Source organism: Musca vetustissima, unplaced genomic scaffold (assembly GCF_032173495.1).
Source record: "Musca vetustissima isolate MV318-11 ecotype Yass unplaced genomic scaffold, APGP_CSIRO_Mvet_v1 utg9877, whole genome shotgun sequence".
In the NCBI taxonomy this organism is placed as follows: Eukaryota; Metazoa; Arthropoda; class Insecta; order Diptera; family Muscidae; genus Musca; species Musca vetustissima.
This window is the reverse complement of record NW_026874285.1, coordinates 8,057-17,719: the sequence shown is the minus strand read 5'-3', so window position 1 is coordinate 17,719 and position 9,663 is coordinate 8,057. Positions and strand designations below refer to the sequence as shown.

Sequence of the window (9,663 nt, the reverse complement as noted above, 5' to 3'; positions counted from 1 at the left end):
GGTTTTCAGGGATTATTTTTGGGGTCCTCAGAATAGCCGTGTATATTTTTAAGATTTGTTTTGGGAGTCTAAGAAAAAACACAGAATTGTTAGAATTATTCTTGAAAATCAGAAAGCTATATGGTTAAAAATCGTGCTCAAAATTCCCTAAATATACCAAATTCGGATAGTACAATTATTTGGGTCCTATAAAAAAATATTCATGTTTTTTTGGTAAGACGATTTTTTACCATCCCTTCTAAAGTATCAGGTATCTATATACTTTTTTATAGTAATTTCTAATAATTTGCTTATTACGTAAATGGCGCCCAACACGGGGACTTTGTATAAGATTTTAGTGTCAGTAAACTTTTAATAGTTTTTTAATAATTTCTGTTTTATCTGATCTCTTTGGGGGTACCTCGTTTTGGCAATTATTTTTCAAGTGGCACCCAACTCGAGGACTTGATGTCTGACCCTCTAACTACCATATATTGTGGGCTACTTTAAAAGTGTGGTCCAACATTTTCGCTGATAGCGAGATTTTCTATGCCACGAGAAGCTAAAATACAATATTTCAAGTAATCTTCCTTACATTAACTATGTTTTTTTTTCTTCAAAGCTAAATGACGCCCAACTTGGGGTCTTCGAAAAACATGAAAATAATAAAAATTAAAGGATCTCTTCTAAAGTATCAGGCTTCAAGATGCTTTATTTTATAATAATTTGATTACTTTCTTTTGTAAATGGCGCCCAACACGGGGTCTTGGTATGTGATGTTAGTGTCAGTAATCTTTTAATAGTTTGTTTTAAATGTTGCTGTTTTATCTGATCTCTTTGGGGGTACTTCGTTTTGGTAATTCTTTTTCAAGGAGGACTTGATGTCTGACCCTCCAACTGCCACATATTGTGGGCTACCATAAAAGAGTGGACCAACATTTTCGTTGATATACCACGATAACCTAAAATGCAAAATTTCAAGTAATCTTCCTTACATTAACTAAATTTTTTCTCAAATCTAAATGGCGCCCAACTTGGGGGCTTAGAAAAGCATGTCCGCTGGAAAATATTTAAAAAACAAATCATATTAAAATCCTTCAACGTATCAGATCCCAGTTTACATTATTCCATAGTACTTTCTAATAGTTTGGAGACTATATTTTGTAAATGGCGACCAACTCGGGGACCGGACAAACGATTTAAATGTTTTTAAACTTTTAGTGTTTTTATAAATTCTTCTGATTTATCAGATCTCATAGGGGGTACTTTATTTGGTAATTGTTTTTCAGGTGGCGCCCAAATCGGGGACTTTAATGATTTTTAGGAGTATTTTTTATCGGTTTTTACGGTTAAGAACACATTTTATAGAAAATCTATGCCTATGGTCCTGTTTTATTGTCTGAAAAAATTTGTTTAAAAAATAAATAAAAAAACCTTAGAAAAATCCAAGCAGGATTATTGGTCTATAAAAGTTTGAAAAAGTGTTCCTGAAAATATGAATACCCTTCATTCATTTCTTGTTTCTTTATGTATTTCATTACAAAACTCAAATGCACACAAAGCATTTTGAAAACTTAAAAACATATAAAAATAAATAAATATTGCTTCAGCAGTCTTTACAATTTAACAACAACAAATAACAGAAGACAACAATAACAACTAACAAATATGGATTCATTTGTTTAGAACATTTTTTGAGTCAAGGCCAAAAGCACCAGAATACTAGCACCCAATTGAGTCATTGGCGATGAACCATTACACCAATCCTTTGTGCAAACATAACACGAGTCTAGAGAGTCAGCGCTTTTCGGGTCTAGCTTGCAGCCATTGTCCGTGTTGATGGTATCACCAAAATAGCAGGAACGTATTATGTGCGTACCACCACCGAGAGCTGGAAAAGAGAACAACAACAAAATTTCTTTTTTATAAAAAAATATTCTTTAAAAAATCCACGCCTGTCTGTGGCCCTTGAAAAAATATTCTTTAAAAAATCCACGCCTGTCTGTGGCCCTTGAAAAAATATTCTTTAAAAAATCCACGCCTGTCTGTGGCCCTTGAAAAAATATTCTTTAAAAAATCCACGCCTGTCTGTGGCCCTTGAAAAAATATTCTTTAAAAAATCCACGCCTGTCTGTGGCCCTTGAAAAAATATTCTTTAAAAAATCCACGCCTGTCTGTGGCCCTTGAAAAAATATTCTTTAAAAAATCCACGCCTGTCTGTGGCCCTTGAAAAAATATTCTTTAAAAAATCCACGCCTGTCTGTGGCCCTTGAAAAAATATTCTTTAAAAAATCCACGCCTGTCTGTGGCCCTTGAAAAAATATTCTTTAAAAAATCCACGCCTGTCTGTGGCCCTTGAAAAAATATTCTTTAAAAAATCCACGCCTGTCTGTGGCCCTTGAAAAAATATTCTTTAAAAAATCCACGCCTGTCTGTGGCCCTTGAAAAAATATTCTTTAAAAAATCCACGCCTGTCTGTGGCCCTTGAAAAAATATTCTTTAAAAAATCCACGCCTGTCTGTGGCCCTTGAAAAAATATTCTTTAAAAAATCCACGCCTGTCTGTGGCCCTTGAAAAAATATTCTTTAAAAAATCCACGCCTGTCTGTGGCCCTTGAAAAAATATTCTTTAAAAAATCCACGCCTGTCTGTGGCCCTTGAAAAAATATTCTTTAAAAAATCCACGCCTGTCTGTGGCCCTTGAAAAAATATTCTTTAAAAAATCCACGCCTGTCTGTGGCCCTTGAAAAAATATTCTTTAAAAAATCCACGCCTGTCTGTGGCCCTTGAAAAAATATTCTTTAAAAAATCCACGCCTGTCTGTGGCCCTTGAAAAAATATTCTTTAAAAAATCCACGCCTGTCTGTGGCCCTTGAAAAAATATTCTTTAAAAAATCCACGCCTGTCTGTGGCCCTTGAAAAAATATTCTTTAAAAAATCCACGCCTGTCTGTGGCCCTTGAAAAAATATTCTTTAAAAAATCCACGCCTGTCTGTGGCCCTTGAAAAAATATTCTTTAAAAAATCCACGCCTGTCTGTGGCCCTTGAAAAAATATTCTTTAAAAAATCCACGCCTGTCTGTGGCCCTTGAAAAAATATTCTTTAAAAAATCCTCGCCTGTCTGTGGCCCTTGAAAAAATATTCTTTAAAAAATCCACGCCTGTCAGTGGCCCTTGAAAAAATATTCTTTAAAAAATCCACGCCTGTCAGTGGCCCTTGAAAAAATATTCTTTAAAAAATCCTCGCCTGTCTGTGGCCCTTGAAAAAATATTCTTTAAAAAATCCACGCCTGTCAGTGGCCCTTGAAAAAATATTCTTTAAAAAATCCACGCCTGTCTGTGGCCCTTGAAAAAATATTCTTTAAAAAATCCTCGCCTGTCTGTGGCCCTTGAAAAAATATTCTTTAAAAAATCCACGCCTGTCTGTGGCCCTTGAAAAAATAGTCTTTAAAAAATCCACGCCTGGCTGTGGCCTTTGAAAAAATATTATTTAAAAAGGCCACGCATATCTGTGGCCCTTGAAAAAATGTTCTTTAAGAAATCCACTGCTACTTGGAAATATAAATATTCCTGCTCGAAGTAGCTGATAACAACCACACTGTATTATTACTGACACATCCTTCACACACACATACACTCACACAGCTAGAGATAACACAGTAGTTGACTTCTTTGTTGACAAGGTCAAATTTATCATCCATAATAAATGTCATAATTTATATCAAAACAACACACACATACACTCATACTCCTACACATCTAAATTCCTGGAATAACTTACGTGCTTCCACAGTTTGTGTCATGCAACCGGTGGCATTGAAGGTGCCAAGTGGTAAATATGTCTGCAGATAGATTGGTATGGCAGCTTTATTGCAATCGTATTTCATGTTGTCCTCAGCCTCGAATGGTTCGCCACACTTCTTATTACCCAGGGAGGCACATTGATAACAGTGGATGGCCGAAACTAGAACAGGATAAGAAAAGGACACACAAAAAGGAAGCCAATAATTAACAAATTTAATTTTGGTAATTACTTTTTTTTCGGAAATTTTAATCCAATTTAAGACACTTCGTGGACTCACCATCACTGGTTAGGGTTGCAACAATAGTTGTAACCAAAAGGACTTTAACAAGAAACATTTTGGGTGTTATTTTTTTATTTTTTACTAAGTTTAATGATAAAATTTAAATTTTGGTTCTGGGGCTGTCGCTGGCAATGACAACGTCTACTCACTTCGTCACTGTGACAAATGTCCTCCTAACACACTTCAGAGTAAATGTAAATGCCTAATTTCGTTTTAGGTTCTTATGTGGTGGAGTTATTTGCACAAGTACTTTTTTCATTCGGAGACTCTCTCAAATGGTTGCTAATATACTCACCAAGGTGAGTATGAAAATCTGAGCAATTGAGAATCACAGACTAAAGGGTGTGAGTGAAATTACTCATAATAAAAAGAAAAATGGAAATTTGCGAACTGTCACAAAGACACGAATTTAAAAAAAATTGGCGTGGATTTTTTAAAGAATATTTTTTAAGGGTCACCATAGGCGTGGATTTTTTAAAGAAGGCCACAATAGGCGTGGATTTTTTAAAGAAGGCCACAATAGGCGTGGATTTTTTAAAGAAGGTCACCATAGGCGTGGATTTTTTAAAGAAGGTCACCATAGGCGTGGATTTTTTAAAGAAGGTCACCATTGGCGTGGATTTTTTAAAGAAGGTCACCATAGGCGTGGATTTTTTTAAAGAAGGTCACCATAGGCGTGGATTTTTTAAAGAAGGTCACCATAGGCGTGGATTTTTTAAAGAAGGTCACCATAGGCGTGGATTTTTTAAAGAAGGTCACCATAGGCGTGGATTTTTTAAAGAAGGTCACCATAGGCGTGGATTTTTTATAGAAGGTCACCATAGGCGTGGATTTATTAAAGAAGACTTTTTTCAAGGGTCACCATAGGCGTGGATTTATTAAAGAAGACTTTTTTCAAGGGTCACCATAGGCGTGGATTTATTAAAGAAGACTTTTTTCAAGGGTCACCATAGGCGTGGATTTATTAAAGAAGACTTTTTTCAAGGGTCACCATAGGCGTGGATTTATTAAAGAAGACTTTTTTCAAGGGTCACCATAGGCGTGGATTTATTAAAGAAGACTTTTTTCAAGGGTCACCATAGGCGTGGATTTATTAAAGAAGACTTTTTTCAAGGGTCACCATAGGCGTGGATTTATTAAAGAAGACTTTTTTCAAGGGTCACCATAGGCGTGGATTTATTAAAGAAGACTTTTTTCAAGGGTCACCATAGGCGTGGATTTATTAAAGAAGACTTTTTTCAAGGGTCACCATAGGCGTGGATTTATTAAAGAAGACTTTTTTCAAGGGTCACCATAGGCGTGGATTTATTAAAGAAGACTTTTTTCAAGGGTCACCATAGGCGTGGATTTATTAAAGAAGACTTTTTTCAAGGGTCACCATAGGCGTGGATTTATTAAAGAAGACTTTTTTCAAGGGTCACCATAGGCGTGGATTTATTAAAGAAGACTTTTTTCAAGGGTCACCATAGGCGTGGATTTATTAAAGAAGACTTTTTTCAAGGGTCACCATAGGCGTGGATTTATTAAAGAAGACTTTTTTCAAGGGTCACCATAGGCGTGGATTTATTAAAGAAGACTTTTTTCAAGGGTCACCATAGGCGTGGATTTATTAAAGAAGACTTTTTTCAAGGGTCACCATAGGCGTGGATTTATTAAAGAAGACTTTTTTCAAGGGTCACCATAGGCGTGGATTTATTAAAGAAGACTTTTTTCAAGGGTCACCATAGGCGTGGATTTATTAAAGAAGACTTTTTTCAAGGGTCACCATAGGCGTGGATTTATTAAAGAAGACTTTTTTCAAGGGTCACCATAGGCGTGGATTTATTAAAGAAGACTTTTTTCAAGGGTCACCATAGGCGTGGATTTATTAAAGAAGACTTTTTTCAAGGGTCACCATAGGCGTGGATTTATTAAAGAAGACTTTTTTCAAGGGTCACCATAGGCGTGGATTTATTAAAGAAGACTTTTTTCAAGGGTCACCATAGGCGTGGATTTATTAAAAAAGACTTTTTTCAAGGGTCACCATAGGCGTGGATTTATTAAAGAAGACTTTTTTCAAGGGTCACCATAGGCGTGGATTTATTAAAGAAGACTTTTTTCAAGGGTCACCATAGGCGTGGATTTATTAAAGAAGACTTTTTTCAAGGGTCACCATAGGCGTGGATTTATTAAAGAAGACTTTTTTCAAGGGTCACCATAGGCGTGGATTTATTAAAGAAGACCTTTTTCAAGGGTCACCATAGGCGTGGATTTATGAAAGAAGACTTTTTTCAAGGGTCACCATAGGCGTGGATTTATTAAAGAAGACTTTTTTCAAGGGTCACCATAGGCGTGGATTTATTAAAGAAGACTTTTTTCAAGGCCTACCTATCCAGGCGTGGATTTATTAAAGAAGACTTTTTTCAAGGCATATCCTATCCAAGGCGTGGATTTATTAAAGAAGACTTTTTTCAAGGGTCACCATAGGTGTGGATTTATTAAAAAAGACTTTTTTCAAGGGTCACCATAGGCGTGGATTTATTAAAGAAGACTTTTTTCAAGGGTCACCATAGGCGTGGATTTATTAAAGAAGACTTTTTTCAAGGGTCACCATAGGCGTGGATTTATTAAAGAAGACTTTTTTCAAGGGTCACCATAGGCGTGGATTTATTAAAGAAGACTTTTTTCAAGGGTCACCATAGGCGTGGATTTATTAAAGAAGACTTTTTTCAAGGGTCACCATAGGCGTGGATTTATTAAAGAAGACTTTTTTCAAGGGTCACCATAGGCGTGGATTTATTAAAGAAGACTTTTTTCAAGGGTCACCATAGGCGTGGATTTATTAAAGAAGACTTTTTTCAAGGGTCACCATAGGCGTGGATTTATTAAAGAAGACTTTTTTCAAGGGTCACCATAGGCGTGGATTTATTAAAGAAGACTTTTTTTCAAGGGTCACCATAGGCGTGGATTTATTAAAGAAGACTTTTTTCAAGGGTCACCATAGGTGTGGATTTATTAAAAAAGACTTTTTTCAAGGGTCACCATAGGCGTGGATTTATTAAAGAAGACTTTTTTCAAGGGTCACCATAGGCGTGGATTTATTAAAGAAGACTTTTTTCAAGGGTCACCATAGGCGTGGATTTGTTAAAAAAGACTTTTTTCAAGGGTCACCATAGGCGTGGATTTATTAAAGAAGACTTTTTTCAAGGGTCACCATAGGCGTGGATTTATTAAAGAAGACTTTTTTCAAGGGTCACCATAGGCGTGGATTTATTAAAGAAGACTTTTTTCAAGGGTCACCATAGGCGTGGATTTATTAAAGAAGACTTTTTTCAAGGGTCACCATAGGCGTGGATTTATTAAAGAAGACTTTTTTCAAGGGTCACCATAGGCGTGGATTTATTAAAGAAGACTTTTTTCAAGGGTCACCATAGGCGTGGATTTATTAAAGAAGACTTTTTTCAAGGGTCACCATAGGCGTGGATTTATTAAAGAAGACTTTTTTCAAGGGTCACCATAGGCGTGGATTTATTAAAGAAGACTTTTTTCAAGGGTCACCATAGGCGTGGATTTCTTAAAGAAGACTTTTTTCAAGGGTCGTTTTTCTACGACTCCCAGAACCATTAAATTGGAAACATTTTAGGAAATAAATAAAGCATTTTATTTCATATTACAAAATTCATAATAATAAATACATTTATCAAAAAGTTATTTTGTAAATATCTAGAAAAGACACGTACATTCCAAATTAGCTGGAGGTAGTGGTACGACGGTGGCGTCCACAATAAGGCCAAACTGCAGAGACAACAGTCTAAGAGAATAGGCGAGCCAAGCCAAAGAATACCACAATGGTCATAAGAACAGGCATCATCGAGGTGGAACCATTGCACAATTCTCCAGCACAGACATCACAAGACAGTTGGGAGGACAACAAATCGGTGGGGTTCAATTTACAACCCTTGTCGGTTTGGGAAATATCACCGAAATAGCAGGTACGAACAATGTGTATGCCGCCCACTTCTAAACAATGGAAAAAGAAGAAAGAAAATAGAATGATTAGCTTTTTTATTTTTCGCTCGCAAAAATTATGTCATGCGACTAAGAAGCTAATGTCGTCATCATTAAGTGCTCCACTTATATGATTTTCCATTTTCGTTGTTTTTCTTTTGTTTCGCATAGACATCTGTACATATTTACTTACTGGCATCCACAGTTTGTTTCATACAGCCGGTGGCATTTAGATTGGTTCCAGTTATCCATGACAGCAGATAGGCGGGTGCAGCAGCCTTACCGCAATCGACCTTCATGCTTTCCTCGGCTTCGAATTGTTCACCACATTTCTTGTTGGTCAGGGAATCGCATTGGTAGCAATGGACAGCAAAGGCTAAAATTAAATACTTTTTTCTTTAATTTGAATTCAATAATTTTTGGGAGGGCCATTAGAGAAGAACTTCTAGTATCCAAATAAAGAATTAATCCTCAAGTCCAGTTGGAATTTTTTCGAAGTTACTTTTGAAGACTTTAATGGTCTTTGATATACTAACCAGTGGTGGCCAAAGTGGCAATTACAGCAATAGCCAATAAATACTTGATTGAAGACATTTTCCGATTATATCTGATTTTTCGAATTAGAATTAAAAAAACAACTGCTGTGTTTTTTTTTTCTTTTTAATTTTTGTTTTTCCGTTTTCCCAACTGCACCACTCTCAAGGAAAGTCAACTACAAACTGATATCTTCCAGTTGACATTATGTGGGTAGTTGTTTCTTTGAGAATACAAAATTCGGGCAAAGCAGAGTAAAAAAATTGAGTGTATTTTAATGCTGTTTTGAGTATTTGACATAAGTGTGACAATGATGTTCTCTGAGTAAAATTCGAAACTTAAGTAATGTGTAGAGGAAAATATATTACGAAAGGAAATAAATGTTTGTTGTGTTTATTTACAAAAAATAGAATAAAAAGGTTTAAAAATATTCTTTAAAAAATCAAAAAAATTATCCTTTAAATATCTACGCCTATGATATGCTCTGAAAAAATATTTTTTTTAAAAATCCACTCTTATGATATGCTCTAAAAAATATTCTTTAAAAAATACAAATCTAAAAAATATTCTTTAAAAAATGCACTTTAAAAAATATTCTTTAAAAAATGCACTTTAAAAAATATTCTTTAAAAAATCCACGCCTTTGATAACCCCTGAAAAAATATACTTCACCAATTCCATACCTTTGATAACCCCTGGAAAAATATTCTTTAAAAAATCCACGCCTTTGATAACCCCTGAAAAAATATACTTCACCAATTCCATACCTTTGATAACCCCTGGAAAAATATTCTTTAAAAAATCCACGCCTATATTTGACTCTCGAAAGATATTCTTTAATCCACGCCTATGATAGTCTATCAGGGTCTCTGAAAAAATATTCTTTAATCCACGCCTATGATAGTCTATCAGGGTCTCTGAAAAAATATTCTTTAATCCACGCCTATGATAGTCTATCAGGGTCTCTGAAAAAATATGCATTAAAAAATCCACGCCTATATTTGACTCTCAAAAGATATTCTTTAATCCACGCCTATGATAGTCTATCAGGGTCTCTGAAAAAATATTTATTAAATAATC

The 9,663-nt window shown here is 35.3% G+C and overlaps 2 protein-coding genes across 2 annotated transcripts; both read right to left on the bottom strand.

Annotated features, from left to right (window-relative positions):
* Nucleotides 1-1,661: 1,661 nt before the first annotated feature.
* Nucleotides 1,662-4,117, bottom strand: LOC133332227 (uncharacterized). Its single transcript, XM_061540611.1, has 3 exons — nt 4,060-4,117; nt 3,759-3,941; nt 1,662-1,870 (listed from the first exon to the last, which is right to left on the bottom strand). Exons 1-3 carry the CDS (start codon nt 4,115-4,117, stop codon nt 1,662-1,664), a joined length of 450 nt encoding a protein of 149 aa, XP_061396595.1.
* Nucleotides 4,118-7,852: 3,735 nt separating this feature from the next.
* On the bottom strand, nt 7,853-8,663 carry LOC133332272 (uncharacterized). The gene is made up of 3 exons (XM_061540677.1): nt 8,586-8,663; nt 8,243-8,425; nt 7,853-8,061 (listed from the first exon to the last, which is right to left on the bottom strand). The coding sequence occupies exons 1-3, from the start codon at nt 8,641-8,643 to the stop codon at nt 7,853-7,855; spliced, it is 450 nt and encodes a 149-aa protein (XP_061396661.1). The 5' UTR covers nt 8,644-8,663.
* Between the last annotated feature and the right edge of the window lie 1,000 nt (nt 8,664-9,663).

What these genes read in the sequence shown, in the direction of transcription:
- LOC133332227 (XM_061540611.1), bottom strand. Translation starts at nt 4,117, where the DNA reads ATGTTTCTTGTTAAAGTCCTTTTGGTTACAACTATTGTTGCAACCCTA. An exon ending in TGCAACCCTAACCAGTGATG is followed by an intron (nt 3,942 to 4,059) that starts GTGAGTCCACGA and finishes ATCCTGTTCTAG; the next exon opens with TTTCGGCCATCCACTGTTAT. An exon ending in GACACAAACTGTGGAAGCAC is followed by an intron (nt 1,871 to 3,758) that starts GTAAGTTATTCC and finishes TCTCTTTTCCAG; the next exon opens with CTCTCGGTGGTGGTACGCAC.
- LOC133332272 (XM_061540677.1), bottom strand. Translation starts at nt 8,643, where the DNA reads ATGTCTTCAATCAAGTATTTATTGGCTATTGCTGTAATTGCCACTTTG. An exon ending in TGCCACTTTGGCCACCACTG is followed by an intron (nt 8,426 to 8,585) that starts GTTAGTATATCA and finishes ATTTAATTTTAG; the next exon opens with CCTTTGCTGTCCATTGCTAC. An exon ending in GAAACAAACTGTGGATGCCA is followed by an intron (nt 8,062 to 8,242) that starts GTAAGTAAATAT and finishes TCCATTGTTTAG; the next exon opens with AAGTGGGCGGCATACACATT.